The sequence below is a fragment of the Rana temporaria genome, chromosome 13 (assembly GCF_905171775.1).
Source record: "Rana temporaria chromosome 13, aRanTem1.1, whole genome shotgun sequence".
Lineage (NCBI taxonomy): Eukaryota > Metazoa > Chordata > Amphibia > Anura > Ranidae > Rana > Rana temporaria.
Genome location: NC_053501.1, coordinates 99,454,964 through 99,473,769, shown reverse-complemented (window position 1 = coordinate 99,473,769; position 18,806 = coordinate 99,454,964). Strand labels below are relative to the sequence as shown.

Genomic DNA, 18,806 nt, shown 5'->3' with positions numbered 1-18,806 from the left:
ATACGTTTTCCCAGGTTTTTGTGGTAAAATTAGGGCCTCGGCTTATACTCGAGTATATACGGAAGCTTACGCCATATTAACTACCTTTTGCCATCTTGTGGAGACATGTCAAACTGCAGTTCTAAATAATAAAAATTGGTGTTTTAATTCTCCTAAGACAATACATAAAAAAGAAAATAATTCTTCTTTCAACCAATTCCTTGTCTATAATAGAAATATATTTTAACTCTTCACATAGAAAAAATAACAGCGCACATCAAACCCGGGTTTTCCTTTATTAATTATTAACCAGGTGGCCCCCTGGATAATTGATCACTCAGGGAGGCCACCCTATATAAATTGTCCAATTGGGTATAGGGGGAAGGAGATGAACCGGGGAGAGGGGAGGGGAAGGTAAGGGTACAGGGATGGGGGATGGGTAAAGTTGGAAGGGAAAGGGGTCTGGAAGTAGTCTAGGGCTCAAGGAAAATCTTCAAACTCCATTCATTATTCAAGCCTTTCGGCTGAAGAGTCTTGAGCTTGAAAATCAAGGATTTTTATTTTCCTAAGAGCATTGTGTCGAAGTCTCCCCTACGATCTGTAAGGCCCCTTTCACACTGGGGCGTTTTTCGAGCGTTTTTCAAGCGTTATTGGAGCATTTTTTGGGGGTTATTGGAGCATTTTTCGAGCGTTATTCAAGCGTTTTTCGAGCGTTATTGGAGCATTTTTCGAGCGTTATTCAAGCGTTTTTCGAGCGTTATTGGAGCATTTTTTGAGTGTTATTCGAGCGTCATTGGAGCATTTTTCGAGCGTTATTTGCGCGTTATTCGAACGTTATTGGAGCATTTGTTGAGCATTTTTTGAGCGTTATTCGAGCGTTATTGGAGCATTTGTTGAGCATTTTTTGAGCGTTATTTGCGCGTTATTCGAGCGTTATTGGAGCATTTGTTGAGCGTTATTCGAGCGTTATTCGAGCGTTATTCAAGTGTTTTTCCAGTGTTATTCGAGCGTTTTTCGTGCATTATTGGAGCATTTTTTGAGTGTTATTTGAGCGTTATTCAAGCGTTATTCGAACGTTATTGGAGCATTTGTTGAGCATTTTTTGAGCGTTATTCGAGCGTTATTCGAGCGTTATTCGAGCGTTATTCGAGCGTTATTGGAGCATTTGTTGAGCATTTTTTGAGCGTTATTCGAGCGTTATTCGAGTGTTATTCGAGCGTTATTCAAGCGTTATTCAAGCGTTATTCAAGCGTTATTCAAGCGTTTTTCGTGCGTTATTGGAGCATTATTGGAGCATTTTTTTAGCGTTATTGGAGCATTTTTCGAGCGTTATTCGAGCGTTATTCAAGTGTTTTTCCAGCGTTATTCGTGCGTTATTGGAGCATTTTTTGAGTGTTATTTGAGCGTTATTCGAGCGTTATTCAAGCGTTTTTCGTGCGTTATTGGAGCATTATTGGAGCATTTTTTGAGTGTTATTCGAGCGTTATTGTAGCGTTATTGGAGCATTTTTCGAGCGTTATTCAAGCGTTATTCAAGTGTTTTTCCAGTGTTATTCGAGCGTTATTCGAGCAAAGCCTCATCTGCAATCCCAATGTGCAGGTAAAGCACCGCTAAGACCTGTTTTAGGGCGTTTTTACAGCGCTTTCAATTCATTTCAATGGAGAGGGGAGTTTTTGGAGCGTTTTTTTCAGCGCCCAAAAGCTGCTCCAAAGATGCTGCTTGCAGGACTCAGTCTGAAAAGGTCCATTGAGAGCGTTTTATGAGTGTTTTAATAGTGCTATTTTTAACGCTAAAACGCTGTAAAAACGCTTCAGTGTTAAAGGGGTCTAAGGGCAAGAGAGAAAAAATCTTTTACCTTTAAACCTGGCTATTGCTGTGCTCCGCACACTAATCGGGCCCCCTTACAATCTCACAAGATATGCGGCGACTTATCACCTCTTCATGTATAATCAATACGAAATGTTGCAACATATAACCTGCGACTATGACTAGGATTTTGCTTTATTGTTTTACTGACTGACACATTGAGATGGGTTATTTTGGCAACTTGTTCCCACGCCTAAGGAAATAGGATGTTTTGCTAACCTTTCTCCTATCTATATACAACCCATTGTTGACATAATTGTACAAATCCCTACGCATTGATACATGATATTTATAGAATAGGCCATCAGATTGAAAAGAAAGCATTACATCCAGAAAATAATTGGTAGCATCAGGTGCCGCCTCTGCCTGGAAACGGCGATTGTTTGTTTGGAGCTGCGGGGGTAACTGCGCTTTGTGTTTTTTAAGACAACATGTTTCATTACTGCACAATGTTTTTAGAACTATGGTTGGGTACAGGGAGCAGCACTGTTCTGAATAGGGCCTAGTGTTGCCTTGCATGAACCTAAACAATATTGTTTGTGTACTTTTCCATCAATAAAGCTAATTTGTATCAAATGCTGTGGTGGACCCTTCCCCTTATTTGCCTTTCCCACCGTGTTTCCCCCGAAAATAAGACCGGGTCTTATATTAATTTTGTCCACAAAAAACACACTAGGGCTTACTTTCGGGGTAGGGCTTATTTTTTTACGGAATGTACAAATCTTACAAAGATTCTGTGTCCCCCTGTCACCCCCCCCCAACTGTCATGACAGGAGTCATTACGTTATTTTTAGAAAGACATCTTGGCACTGTATAAGGTGCAGTACCATCGAAAATACCTTTTACTGTAGGGTATACAGCTCCCTGGTGTACCGGTATTCACCTGCTCTTCTTTCGTCATCCGGGAGGAGAGAGTGAGAGAGAAGAGATCCCGCTGACGTCAGCCCGCTCCGCGCGCTGGGGAGGAACGGGCTGAAAACGTCAGGCAAGAGGAGAGAAGGAGAGAGAAGAGCCGAGGTCACCTGTCATCGGCTCGCTCCGTGCAGTAAGAAGGGACGGGCTGAAGATGTCAGGGGGGAGGAGAGGAGGCCTGCTGCTTACAGTAAAGAGGGACGGGATGCAGACGAGGCGAGAAGAGGACGGATCAGCAGAGGAGAGAGTGAGAGAGAAGAGATCCCGCTGACGTCAGCCCGCTCCGCTCGCAGAGGAGGAACGAGCTGAAGACGTCAGGCGGGAGGAGAGAAGGAGAGAGAAGAGCCGAGGTCACCTGTCATCGGCTCGCTCCGTGCAGTAAGAAGGGACGGGCTGAAGATGTCAGGGGGGAGGAGAGGAGGCCCGCTGCTTACAGTAAAGAGGGACGGGATGCAGACTAGGCGAGAAGAGGATGGATCAGCAGAGGAGAGAGCGAGAGAAGAGATCCCGCTGACGTCAGCACGCTGAGGAGGAACGGGCTGAAGACGTCAGGCGGGAGGAGAGATGCAGACGAGGAGAGAAGAGGTTGCGGGGTGGGGCTTATATTGCAGCCCGCCCCGATAATCACGCTAGGGCTTACTTTCGGGGTGGGGCTTATATTGCAGCCCGCCCCGATAATCACGCTAGGGCTTACTTTCGGGGTAGGGTTTACTTTCGGGGAAACACGGTAATAGCCCTTTGTTTAAGACTGGGAAGGTATCCCGTCCTACAGACGGAATCGTCTAGTTTGCACTTAGCAATCAACTATTATGCCAGTGACGGTGGATTCTTGGATTTTTTTTATCAGTTCATCAGTCAAACCTATGATTACCAAAAATAATTTAGAAAAATAATAAAAAATGAAGTTGTAAAAAAAAAATGTATAAGTTAAAATAACAAAAATAAAAACCTACTGACACCAGTGGCGGAACAACCAGGGTCACAAAGTTGCACTTGCGACCAGGCCCTGGCATTCCATCACCGCAGGAGCATAAGATGGCAAGAAAGTGGCCTGCTGCAGAACACATAGAAGGGACCATAACAAAAGGGCCCCAGACTTGTAATACAGGGCCCCGGCCAGGGATCAAGGGGCTCTTCATGGTTTCTTGCAGTAGGGTCCTGAAGATTCTAATTACGCCCTTGCGGCCAACCCTGATGTGAGAGAGCACCTAGGTTAACCAGATAGTCACCTCTTGCATGTGGTGTTACGGAACCTACCGTCTTTTCCGGCGTATAAGACGACCCCCTAATTTTCCAGGAAAAATGTTGATTTTGGGATATACTCACTGTATAAGACTACCCCCTTCCTTCTAGTCTTTCTGGAAGCTGAGGGGTAGCCAGAACCGCTGACAGAAACTTTTTCAAATCTCACTGTGCCATTACATTACATTCCTCACTGTGCCATTACATTCCTCACTGTGCCATTACATTCCTCGCTGTGCCATTACATTCCTCGCTGTGCCATTACATTCCTCACTGTGCCATTACATTCCTCGCTGTGCCATTACATTCCTCACTGTGCCATTACATTCCTCACTGTGCCATTACATTCCTCACTGTGCCATTACATTCCTCACTGTGCCATTACATTCCTCACTGTGCCATTACATTCCTCACTGTGCCATTACATTCCTCACTGTGCCATTACATTACATGCCCAGACTGTGCCATTACATTACATTCCCAGACAGTGCCATTACATTACATGCCCAGACTGTGCCATTACATGCCCCCACATTGCCACTGTGCCATTACATGCCCCCACATTGCCACTGTGCCATTACATGCCCCCACATTGCCACTGTGCCATTACATGCCCCCACATTGCCATTGTGCCATTACATGCCCCCACATTGCCACTGTGCCATAACATGCCTGAACTTGTTACACTCACTTTTTTTTTCCCCAGCGGTGACAGTCTCCATACGGCGAGCGCGAGCGTGAATGATTTCAAAGCCGCGCCTTCACTTCAGAGTGTTCTGTGATAGGCGGCACACAAATCTTCCCAGCAGCGACTCTGTTCTGTTTCCGCCTATCACAGATGCCTTCTCATCTCGTCCGAGGATGAGACGGCATCTGTGATAGGAGGAACACAAAACAGAGGCGCTGCTGGGAAGATTTTTGTTCCTCCTATCACAGAACACTCTGAAGAGAAGGCGCGGCTTTGAAATCATTCACGCTCGCGCTCGCCATATGGACACTGTCACCGCTGGGGAAAAAAAAGTGAGTACTGAGACCGTACCCGGCGTATAAGACGACCCCTGACTTTGGATGCATTTTTTTGCATCCAGAAAGTCGTCTTATACGCCGGAAAATACGGTACTTAAAGAGCAGAAAAGATGTGGTTGTGGTAGTTAGTAGTCATCTGGAAATTAGTCCAGCATGCCCATGTAGTTGTGAATTTTGGAAAATGTGTTTTTGGATATACTGTATGGATCAATTCTTCCATCTCAGTTATGCTATCAACTTTCCAAAGACACTCACTTAGGGAAGGGGTACATTTTGATCGCCAGTGCGCCATTTTAACCGCAGCTTAGCTGCGGTCATCATGTGCATGGCTAGAGATTTGTGATAAAGCCTGTCGTATGGTCAAGGTAGGTCACAGCTGAGATTTTCAGTGGAAGGGTGGACATGTCGTCACTGTGTCATGCCTCGTACACACAATCGTATTTTCCGTCGGAAAAACCTTGGATGTTTTTTCAGACGGAATTCCGCTCAAGCTTGGTTTGCATACACACGGTCACACAAAAGTTCTCTGACCTTTCGACCGTCAAGAACGCGGTGACGTACAACACGACGAGTCGAGAAAAGTTCAATGCTTCCAAGCATGCGACAAATTGTTTCCAAACATGCGTCGGAATTTTGTGCGTCGGAAATGTACAGACAATCAGAGTTTCCGATTGGAATTTTTTCCATTGGACAATTTGAGAACCAGCTCTCAAATTTTTGTTGGCGGAAATTCCGATGGAGCACAACGGTGGTTCATCCATAGGAGGGCGCTCTCGCCTGCCACTGAGTCTAATAACATACATTTATGCATTGCATGAATGTATGTTATTGTTGCCAGCTGTCGCTGGTCTATTCAGAGATGGCCGGAACTTGAGCGCCGGCCACCTGAATAACGGCAGCTGGTTGGCTGTGCGGCAGTGCCTATCAGAGCCAGCGGCTCCCGGATGTCTTATCCTCGGAACGTACAGGGGGTGCGTTCCTTGGATAAGACTGACGGCCGTCTCAGCCAATCAGGTTCCCCGATTCTGGTTATCGGTAACCTGATTGGCTGAAGCGTCACCAAGGCGGGAGAAGACATAGAGGGACGTGGAAGGAGTAATGTAAGTGCATTCTACAGGGCACAGCGGCAACAAAGGGCACAGTGGCATCAATGGGCACAGTGGCATCAAAGGGCACAGTGGCATCAAAGGGCACAGTGGCATCAAAGGGCACAGTGGCGACAATGGGCACAGTGGTGACAATGGGCACAGTGGCAACAATTAAATGGCACAGTGACATGCACAGTGGCAACAATGGGCACAGTGGCGACAATTAAAGGGCACAGTGGTGACAATTGGCACAGTGGCGACAATTGAGGGGCACAGTGGCTGCGTTTGATGGCATGGCACAGTGGTGACAATTGATGGCACAGTGGCTGCGTTTGATGGCATGGCACAGTGGTGACAATTGATGGCACAGTGGCTGCATTTGATGGGCACAGTGAGGCTGCAATTTTTTCTTTTTTTCGTTTGCGCCCCCCCAAAAATTTTGAGCACCAGCCGCCACTGATGGAGCATACACACGGTCGGAATTTCTGACCAAAGGCTCACATCGGACTTTTCTTGTCGGAAATTCCAGAAGGGTTGGATTTCGAGTCAGAACCACCAGATATAAAACAGAGAACCCTCTTCCTTTTCACATCTCCAACACATGCGCACGTTCACTCTGGAGATTTTATGTAGTAAGGTGGGTGTTCTATACCAGTGATTCTAAACCTCAGTCTTCAAGTACCCCCACCCCCCCAACAGGCCATGTTGTAATTTCTCTTAGCTGTCCAAAATACTAAGCCATTGACTCTAATTTAAAGCACCAGTGCAAGATAAAGGAAAACCTGCAAACATGGCCTGTTGGAGGTACTTGAGGACTGAGGTTGAGAACCGCTGCTCTATACCATCTCATTCTAGGTTGACAGACATTCTCCTGGATCACGGCATTTAATAACCTTTGGGAATCCTCTGATCACTAATGGACCAGTCTTCCTCTGAGAGACGCCTGCCTAGGTTCCTTTCCCAGGCCTTACCGGCTGGAAGGGCAGTTGCCAGTTCATCTTCAAATTGGAGTTTGTAGGCAGTGGGTAAAAGGTGTCGCTGTGGTCCCGTCACAGAACAAAGAGATTCAAAGGGGGTTGAAGGATGCAAACAGGAAGACTGCCTGGGGAAGTTAAGAAATGTCTAACACCAAAAAATGAAGGAACCCGTGTTTGAGGATTAGAGAGAGCAGCCAAATCCAAGAAGCATCCTTTATGAAAGAAGTACTTTGCCAACATCGAGGAGTGTACCCACAGGGATGGTGCAAGCATTTTTGACACCCTAAGTGAAACCGAGTTTTGCCGTCCCCCTTGGCTACACCCCCCATGTATAGCCCACCTTTTTAACAAAGCGCCCATCAAATGCAGCCTCACCAGCGCCCATCAAATGCAGCCTCACCAGCGCCCATCAATGCAGCCTCACCAGCACCCATCAATGCAGCCTCACCAGCACCCATCAATGCAGCCTCACCAGCACCCATCAATGCAGCCTCACCAGCACCCATCAAAGCAGCCTCACCAGCGCCCATCAAATGCAATCTCACCAGCACCCATCAAAAGCAAATGGCGGGACACCGGCGGACATCGAGTATATATATATATATTGCTTTGCCTGCCCGTGCCATTCTGCCGACATAAATGTGCGTGAGGCAGTCGGCAAGCAGTTTAACCAAAACCTAATTTATTTATAAATATAGGCTAAAATGTATTCTGTTGCATGTCTTTGATAAAAAAAAAAAAATCACAATAAGTGTATATTGATTGATTTGTGTGAGTTATATAGCCAGATTCACGTAGCTGTGCCAACTTTAGGCGGGCGTAGCGCATCTCATATGCGCTACGCCGCCGTAAGTACAGTACAGTATTCACAGTATACAGTATTCACTTGCGTCCTAAGTTACGGCGGCGTAGTGTAAATGGGCCAGCGTAATCGCGCGTAATTCAAAGTAGGCTGTAGCGGGCGTGTTGTATGGTAATAAATTGTGACCTCGTAAATGACGCGCCGAACGAACGGCGCATGCGCCGTCCGTGAACGTAACCCAGTGCCCTTCCTTAAAATCACGTCGCAAATAGTCAATGCTTTCGACGTGGACGTAACTTACGCCCAGCCCCATTCACGGACGAGTTACGCAAACGACGTAAAACGTGAAAGATTTGACGCTGTTCCGACGTCCATACTTAACATTGGCTGCGCCATCTTTTTGGTGGTTTATCTTTACGCCTGAAAACACCTTACGTAAACGGCGTATCTTTACTGCGACGGGCGTGCGTACGTTCATGAATAGGCGTATCTTGCTGATTTACATATTCTAGTCGTAAATCAGCGTACACGCCCCTAGTGGCCAGCGTAAATAGACAGCTAAGATACGACGGCGTAGGGGACTAACATTTAAGCGTATCTCAGTTTGAGCATACGCTTAAATATACGACGGTGCAGATTCGAAGTTACGACGGCGTATCTACTGATACGCCGTCGTAACTGTACCTGAATCCAGCTAAGAGTGTCTAACTTTCTGGAACTTATTATTTTTTATTCACTACTAATGGCGGTGATCAGTGACTTATAATGGGACTGTTGTAGTGCAGCGGGCAATCTGACACAAACTGACACTGGGTGGGAACTGACTAACTGCCACTAACATCACCTGTGACATTATTAGTGATCAGTGAGAATACTACACACTGTCACTGTACTAATGAAGCTGGCGGGGAAGGGGTTAAAGTAGAACTATAGGCATCATTTTTTGTTTCATTTTGGATAGAGTAAGTATCCTTTTAGATTATTATTATTTATTTTTTTTTGCCATGTGTCCCATTGTGGAAATTTCCTTTCACTTCCTGGCCCATCGTCAAACAGGAAGTGAGAGGGAAATACTTTATATTTTTATAAATCCTTGGGGACCCCCAGGTCACCAGAACTAGTGTCCCCATTGGAAGATTCCCCTCTAGAAATTTTCTGGGGACAACCCAAAATTTGGGATTTCCTTTTCCTTTGACTTTCAATGACCTCCTTAACCAGGACCGAGCCTCTTTCTGAGATTTGGTGTTTACAAGGTAAAAACATATTTTTTTTTGTTAGAAAATTACTTAGAACCCCCAAACATTCTCTAACACCCTAGAGAATAAAATAGCGGTCGTTGCAATACTTTCTGTCACACCGTATTTGCGCAGCGGTTTTACAAGCACACGTTTTTGGGGAAAAAATACACTTTTTTTAATAAAAAAAATAAGAAAACAGTAAAGTTAGCCCAATTTCTTTTATATTGTGAAAGAAAATGTTACGCCGAGTAAATTGATACCAAACATGTCACGCTTCAAAAGTTGCGCCCGCTCGTGGAATGGCGACAAACTTTTACCCTTAAAAATCTCCATTAAAAAATTCTACAGGTTGGATGTTTTGAGTTACAGAGGAGGTCTAGGGCGAGAATTATTGCTCTCGCTCCAACGATCGCGCCGATACCTCACATGTGTGGTTTGAACATCATTTTCATATGCGGGTGCTGCTCACGTATGCGTTCGCTTGTGCGTGAGCTCGTCAGGGTGGGGGGGCTTTTAAAAAAAAATTCTTATTAATTTTACTTTATTTTATGTGTTTTGACACTTTTAAAAAAAAAAAAATTTGGGTCGCTTTTATTCATTACAAGGAATGTAAACTCCCTTGTAATAGAAAAAAGCGTGACAGGTCCTCTTCAATATGAGATCTGGCGTCAAAAAGACCTCACATCTCATATTTACACTAATGGCCCTTTCACACTGGTGCGTTTTTGCCCCTTTTTCGCAGTAAAAATAGCGCTATTAAAACGCCCATAAAACGCTCCCCATGCCCCCTCCATTGAAATGAATTAAAAAACGCTGTAAAAACGCTGTAAAAACGGAGCGTTAAAATCGCAGTAAAACACTGCGATTTTACTGCGTTTTTACCGCGTTTTTAATTCATTTCAATGGAGAGGGGCATGGGGAGCGTTTTAACAGCGCTATTTTTACTGCGAAAACGCGGCAAAAATGCACCAGTGTAAAAGGGCCCTAAAATGCAATAATAAAAAAAAATGATGTCATTCTAGAAAGTTAAATAATGTCTATGGGCGGAAGTGGGGGCCATCTTCCCCTCACTTGTCTCTATACACAGCAAGGGAGAAGACCTGATCGCCTCTGCCCTTGCCGACGGCTCCGGTAATTGGCAGAGGGCACCGGAGAGCGGCGGTAGGGGGGCCCCCTCTCCTGCCGCCGATAAAAGTGATCTTGCAGCGTATCCGCCGCAGAGACCACTTTTATCTTGTAGCGGACCGCCCGCTAAAAAAGAGGATACCGGGGTAGCTAGCTGCTACCATAACAACCGTATTCCTCTTCACGCCCCCCCCTGTCCTGCTCTTGGTGTCACCCTCTGGTGGGTGCGTCACGTTTTTTTTTTTGCCGACATGCCCAGCACGGGATGGTGTCACCCCTCTAGCGGGTGTCACCCGGGTGCGGACCGCACCCCCTGCACCCCCCTAGCAACGCCTCTGCCTCTTCAAACAGCCAACGTATTCCTGCGGCGGGCGGGCGGGCGGGCGGTCCGTAAGTGGTACAGACACACAGGTATTCTAATCCCTCTCCACTCTATCCAAAACAAAAAAAGATTGCACCTTTAGTTATACTTTAACATCTAGGGGCGATCAAAGGGTTAACTGTGTGCCTAACAATGTGTAATGTGTGCCGCTTTTTACCGACAATCTTTTTGTTTCTTATCTCAGCTTTGCAGGGATAAGAAACAGAGAGATCGTTCCCTCTGTACAGAGCTCTGTGTGGATTGTCCACACAGAGCTCTGGGGTGTGATTGGACACAGTGAGCAGGTCCTGGACTTGAATCATTGGCTGAGACCTGCTGACAGTGTGATGGGGGTACGGAGCGAGGAAGGGGGGAAAGAGTTCACAGACCTAGGACTCAGGAATTGGAACAGGGACCTCCCCCAGAGGTTAAAGGGCAGAAGGCGGGTTCACAGAGGTTAAAGGTCACGGGGGCGTGGCTGACCCACCCCCACTAAAGTGTACCGCCTACCAATTTTGTAAAAAATGCAATATTTTTTCCTTTTTGCTATAATAAATATCCCCAAAAAATATATAAAAAAACGTTTTTTTCCTCAGTTTAGGCCGATACGTATTCTTCTACCTATTTTTGGTAAAAAAAATCGCAATAAGCGTTTATCGATTGGTTTGCACAAAAGTTATAGCGTTTACAAAATAGGGGGTATTTTTATGTCATGTTTATTAATATTTTTTTTGTTACTACTAATGGCGGCGATCAGCGATTTTTTTCGTGACTGCGACATTATGGCGGACACTTCGGACACATTTTGACACATTTTTGAGACCATTGTCATTTTCACAGCAAAAAATTCTATAAAAATGCATTGTTTACTGTGAAAATGACAATTGCAGTTTGGGAGTTAACCACTAGGGGGTGCTGAAGGGGTTAAGTGTGACCTCATCTGTGTTTCTAACTCTAGGGGGGCGGGGCTGGAGGTGTGACGCCATTGATCGTGTTTCCCTATATTAGGGAACAGACGATCAATGACAGCGCCACAGTGAAGAACGGGGAAGCTGTGTTTACACACACCTCTCCTCGTTCTTCAGCTCCGTGGACTGATTGTGGGCCTACAGCGGCGATCGGGTCCGCAGGTCCTGCGGCCGCGACCCACGGCTGGGCACTTTGGGCCAGATTCACATACATTTGCGGCCGTGTAACGTAACCCGTTTACGTTACACCGCCGAAAGTTTTCAGTTTTAGTGCCCGATCCACAAAGCACTTACCTGGAAACTTGCGGCGGTGTATCGTAAATCCGTCTGGCGCAAGGCGTGCCAATTCAAATGGGCGTGTGCCATTTAAATTAGGCGCGCTCCCGCGCCGGACCTACTGCGCATGCTCCGTTTCGAAATTCCCGCCGTGCTTTGCGTGAAGTGATGTCATTTTTCGAACGGCGAAGTGCGTAGCGTACTTCCGTATTCCCGGACGTGTTACGCAAACTACGTTATTTTTTTAATTTCGACGCGGAAACGACGGCCATACTTTAAACAGCAATACGTTTTCTGAGTAAAGTTAGGGCAGGTCAAACGACGACTAACTTTGCGACGGGAAACTAGACTAGCAGCGACGTAGCGAACGCGAAAATCCATCGTGGATCGCCGTAACTCCTAATTTGCATACCCGACGCTGGATTACGACGCGAACTCCCCCCAACAGCGGCCGAGGTACTGCATCCTAAGATCCGACAGTGTAAAACAATTACACCTGTCGGATCTAAGGGCTATCTATGCGTAACTGATTCTATGAATCAGCCGCATAGATACTCTGAGAGATACGACGGAGTATCTCTGCTGTGAATCTGGCCCTTAAAGAGGACGTACAGGTAAGTGCATGTGCCCAGCCGTGCCATTCTGCCAACGTATATGTGCAGAAGGCGGTCCTTAAGTGGTTAATAACATTCAATTACAATATGATTAGTGTCACAATTATATGCGCTATATTATTTTTTCTTTATTTGCTTTTTTTTCCCCCACGAAAGTGGAGTTACCCTTTAAGGGACCAGGATCTATATATTTTTTTTTTTTTTTTAGTTAACAAACACTTTAAAATGGCTGCAGCCAGACTCGGCGGAGGGAGATTTCTGCAGCGTATTTGGCAAGTACAGAATCGCAGTGTATATAAAATAACATGTGGTTGGAGGGAAGCTTCAGAATGGCAAAGATGTTTTTATTACAAGCGACGTGAGAAGACTGCAGTTCCTCTTTAAGCCGGCTTATGCAATGACTTCTCTACGTGGGAAACGTGTTCAGAAGCGATCGCCTCCGTCTGCCAGTGTTGGCTGGACAGCTCCAGACTTCGGTGATTCCACGGAATTTTGGGACTCCTACATAATTATTAGGAAGGAAACATAACCCTTCCCCCGCTCTACACTTCCTATAAATCGCCGTCCCGTGTCTGGAATAGGGATTTGCTGAGTCATGTCCCTCCATGGGATCTGGGATTCTAGCTAATCTTGTGCCACCATTAGTGGGATTTCCCCTTCTGTGGGATAAAGGGAATCCTGGGCATGTTACAATCTTGTTTCGATCATCTCACATCCAATATAAAGACGCTGAGAGCATTGTGTGTGAGGAGACGAGGAGGGGGGAGGAGTGCGGTCAGTGAGTCACACTGTGTGGGAGGATCGGAGTGTACTATATATACAGAGGAGGAGAGTCTGGATACACTCACTCTGCAACCATGACTTCCCCTGTGATGTGGATCCTGTCCGCTCTCCTGTGCCTGGCCTCTGCAGGTAAGACCTCCGCTATGTACTTACCTTATCAACCTCGTCTCCAGCTACCAAGTCACACAGGTGACACCTAAAACTTCTGGGATTCAAATTGCTCTGTGCTCTTTATCTCTGCTCTACTATACATCAACGTGACCACATTTTTTAAATGAAATCCGGGGACATATATATATATATTTTTATTGGCAAATGGTAAACTATTTTATATTAATATTTTCCTCAAATTATATATGCAGCCAGTAGTGTAGCGTGGGTTGTCAGTGCCCAGGACAAGGCAAGAAATTTGCACTAGTAGTACTGACCAACTTGATCCCTGCACTAACCTACCCGATTCCTACACTGACCACTACACTGACCTACCCGATTCCTACACTGACCTACCCGATTCCTACACTGACCACTGCACTAACCTACCCGATTCCTACACTGACCACTGCACTGACCTACCTGATTCCTACACTGACCACTACACTGACCTACCTGATTCCTACACTGACCTACCCGATTCCTACACTGACCACTACATTGACCTACCTGATTCCTACACTGACCACTACACTGACCTACCCGATTCCTACACTGATCACTACACTGACCTACCCGATTCCTACACTGACCTATCCGATTCCTACACTGATCACTACACTGACCTACCCGATTCCTACACTGATCACTACACTGACCTACCCGATTCCTACACTGATCACTACACTGACCTACCCGATTCCTACACTGACCACTACACTGACCTACCCGATTCCTACACTGACCTACCCGATTCCTACACTGATCACTACACTGACCTACCCGATTCCTACACTGATCACTACACTGACCTACCCGATTCCTACACTGATCACTACACTGACCTACCCGATTCCTACACTGATCACTACACTGACCTACTCGATTCCTACACTGATCACTACACTGACCTACCCGATTCCTACACTGATCACTACACTGACCTACCCGATTCCTACACTGACCACTACACTGACCTACCCGATTCCTACACTGACCTACCCGATTCCTACACTGATCACTACACTGACCTACCTGATTCCTACACTGATTCCTACACTGACCTACCTGATTCCTACACTGACCTACCTGATTCCTACACTGATCACTACACTGACCTACCCGATTCCTACACTGATCACTACACTGACCTACCCGATTCCTACACTGATCACTACACTGACCTACCCGATTCCTACACTGACCTACCTGATTCCTACACTGATCACTACACTGACCTACCCGATTCCTACACTGATCACTACACTGACCTACCCGATTCCTACACTGATCACTACACTGACCTACCCGATTCCTACACTGACCACTACACTGACCTACCCGATTCCTACACTGATCACTACACTGACCTACCCGATTCCTACACTGATCACTACACTGACCGACCCGATTCCTACACTGATCACTACACTGACCTACCCGATTCCTACACTGATCACTACACTGACCTACCCGATTCCTACACTGATCACTACACTGACCTACCCGATTCCTACACTGATCACTACACTGACCTACCCGATTGCTACACTGACCACTACACTGACCTACCCGATTCCTACACTGACCACTACACTGACCTACCCGATTCCTACACTGACCTACCCGATTCCTACACTGATCACTACACTGACCTACCTGATTCCTACACTGATTCCTACACTGACCTACCTGATTCCTACACTGATCACTACACTGACCTACCCGATTCCTACACTGATCACTACACTGACCTACCCGATTCCTACACTGATCACTACACTGACCTACCCGATTCCTACACTGATCACTACACTGACCTACCCGATTCCTACACTGACCTACCCGATTCCTACACTGATCACTACACTGACCTACCCGATTCCTACACTGATCACTACACTGACCTACCCGATTCCTACACTGACCACTACACTGACCTACCCGATTCCTACACTGATCACTACACTGACCTACCCGATTCCTACACTGATCACTACACTGACCTACCCGATTCCTACACTGACCACTACACTGACCTACCCGATTCCTACACTGATCAACCTGGTTCCTATACTAACCACTACACAAACAATATCTTATCACATACATAGATATACATTGAAAAAAGTCTGTGTATTTATTATTATTATTATTATTATTATATAAAAGTGTCGCATGATGATTATATCTACCTATACACAGACTTAAAAACAAATTATTATGCACTGTATATAAAAAATATATATTTATTATTATATATTTTTTATATTTATAAATAGACATATTTTAATCTATCCATACACAAAACACACTTTTTACATTAATATTATTCTAAAAAAAAAAAAATGTAAACACACACACATGTTGCTACTGCACACTTATGTGAGCGATAATGCACCTGGGTGCTCAGCAATGCTTGAAGTACATTCATAAAAATAAAGGGGCAATCCTGGGGTTTGAATGGTACACACAAGGATGGTTCAACATTTCCTGAGAAAGCTTGTTATTTCCAAATGTCAAACTAAAAGTTCAAAATTCTGTGTTCACTTTTCAAGCCTTATGAGTGCCACCTTATCCTTTGAATAATATTTTTATATATATTATATATATATATATATATATATATATATATATATATATATATATATATATATATATATATACACACACACACACACACACACACACACACACACACACACACACACACACACACACACACACACACACACACACACACACACACACACACACTAATATAAAATGAAAAGAACAAAAAACACATGCACACCGTAAACGCACACACTGTATATATTATAAAAATTATTTTAAAAAAAGTCTGTGGCTCCCAAACAAAATTGGCGTCCTTTTTTTTCCCACAAATAGAGCTTTCTTTTGGTGGTATTTGATCATCTCTGCGGTTTTTATTTTTTGCGCTATAAATTTCAATATTTTTTACTTTTTGCTATAATAAAAATCCCCCAAAAATATATATAAAAAATTATTTTTCCTCAGTTTAGGCCGATACGTATTCTTCTACCTATTTTTGGTAAAAAAAAAAAATCGCAATAAGCGTTTATCGGTTGGTTTGCGCAAAATGTATAGTGTTTACAAAATAGGGGATAGTTTTATTGCATTTTTATAATTTTTTTTTTTTTTTTTACTACTAATGGCAGCGGTCAGCAATTTTTTTTTGTGACAGCGTCATTATGGCGGACACTTCGGACAATTTTGACACATTTTCGGGACCATTGTCATTTTCACAGCAAAAAATGCATTTCAAATGCATTGTTTATTGTGAAAATGACAGTTGCCGTTTGGGAGTTAACCACAAGGGGGCGCTGATGGGGTTATGTGTGACCTCATCTGTGTTTCTAACTGTAGGGGGGTGTGGCTGTAGGTGTGACGTCATTGATTGTGATTCCCTATATAAGGGAACACACGATCGATGATGGCGCCACAGTGAAGAACGGGGAAGCTGTGTTTACACACTCCTCTCCCCGTTCTTCAGCTCCGGGGACCGATCGCGGGACTCCAGCGGCGATCGGGTCCAAAATGAGGGACAAATGACAAGAATGAGGGACAGAGGGACATTGCTCCAAATCAGGGGCAGTCCCTCGAAATCAGGGACAGTTGGGAGGTATGCACTATGCAGTAGCGACACATATGTCTGTGCTCAATTCCCAAATGGCTTCCATGTGTACAACGCATGAGATACTAAAGAGGTGTGACCGCACGTTAACCCTTACATGCTCAAAGCAAACCTTTTGCTTGAAATAACCGAGATTCCTAGTTTGCCTATATTGTAATACATGTTCAAGATGTGCCAACTGTGTCAAAGTGATCCCTGCCTGGCCAGTCCCTACCCTACAATGCAGAATGCTAAATTCTTACTTGCTAAACCGCATACTTTTGAGTCTTGGCATATAATGGGGCAAACTGGCACAGCTGGAGGTGAGCTACAGACCAAAATCCAGGAATGCCGGTCCACAATGGGGGAAATCCCATACCAACCAGATCTCCGTGTACTGAAGTTGCATTAGTGACAGCTGAACCTTTTTGGACCCAAATTGCTATGTATGTGTCTTGATGCTAGCACTCCCTTGGGACTGTTTTGACTCGCATGCGTCTAACCCAGCTGGAGATTTTTATACACACGTGTGTGTGTGTGTGTGTATGTATGAATGGGTATACCGTATATACTTAAGTATAAGCCGACCCGAAAATAAGCCAAGGCACCTAATTTTACCACAAAAAACGGGGAAAACTTGAGTATAAGCCTAGGGTGTCCGTCTGCATGCCTCACTTTGTCCATGTGCATGCCTCACTGTGTCCATGACTAGACTGATGTTTAACATGGGAGTCTTTGGAAGGGGTGCCCGGGTTTGAAAAATCGGTGCCCCCCCCAAGCCGTAGATCCCCTAGACAGTAAACTTTGCACACTTGTAGAGGAGAAATAGGGCTACATGTGTGCCAAGATCCGGGTCCAGGGGACCTTACAACCGGCCGTTACCGGGTCCTCAAAATCACAGGAGAAGTAACCGTTTAACATGGGAGTCTATGGAAGGGGTGCCCGGGTTTGAAAAATCGATGCTCCCCGGACAAAAAACTTTGCACACTTGTAGAGAAAGAGTGGGACTACATGTGTGCCAAGTTTGACCAGTCCCCAAAGTCCGGGAGATCAGGGGCAAAATGTTGATTCGAGTATAAACCTAGGGGGGCATTTTCAACACAGTGCTGAAAAACTTGGCTTATACTCGAATATATATATATATATATTTATATATTTATATATATACATACATACATACATACGCACACAGGGGCGGACTGACAACTCGTGGGGCCCCCGGGCAATAGGAGATTATAGGGGCCCTGGGCAAAAGGAGATCATGGGGCCCCCAGGCAATAGATTATGGGGCCACACAGTATACACACATACAGTATTACACACACTGAAAAAGTACTGGAGAGGCAGGACAGCTGAAATCTTGGGATTTTTAAAAAAAACTTAGATTTTTACATATTGTCCCTGCTTTTACTGAGGCTGGCAACCCTGATGGGGCCCCCTAGTGGCATGGGGCCCTCGGGCAGTGCCCGAGTGCCCAAAAGGTCAGTCCACCCCGGAATATGTATGCAAGTATGTATGTGTGTGTATACACATATACATACACTATACTACTATTTTTTTTATCACAACTGTTACATTTTTTTATTGAATGATAATTTATCAAGCCATGCTATAAAATAAAAGCAGCCAAGTTCTCTTTTCAACTATCTTATCTCAGTCTTGAAATGATGGAAGAACTGGAAAGTGGTAAAGTTATGTTTTGTCTTTTGGTGCTAAAGGTGTTTGTATTGACCAGTTCACAAAGTTGGGGGGCATGGGGTGGAGG

General features: G+C 45.1%; 1 protein-coding gene and 1 long non-coding RNA gene across 2 annotated transcripts in view; one reads left to right on the top strand and one right to left on the bottom strand.

The window, feature by feature from the left end:
• LOC120921049 overlaps positions 1–18,806 on the bottom strand; it is a 209,468-nt gene that overhangs the window by 78,764 nt on the left and 111,898 nt on the right. The gene's annotated exons all lie outside the window — the stretch shown is intronic.
• Positions 13,287–18,806, top strand: part of LOC120921047 (extracellular matrix protein 1-like) — a 54,747-nt gene continuing 49,227 nt past the window's right edge. The window contains exon 1 of the mRNA XM_040333661.1: positions 13,287–13,386. Coding sequence (XP_040189595.1) covers positions 13,332–13,386 — 55 coding nt within the window. The 5' untranslated portion in view covers positions 13,287–13,331. The remainder of the gene's footprint in view (positions 13,387–18,806) is intronic.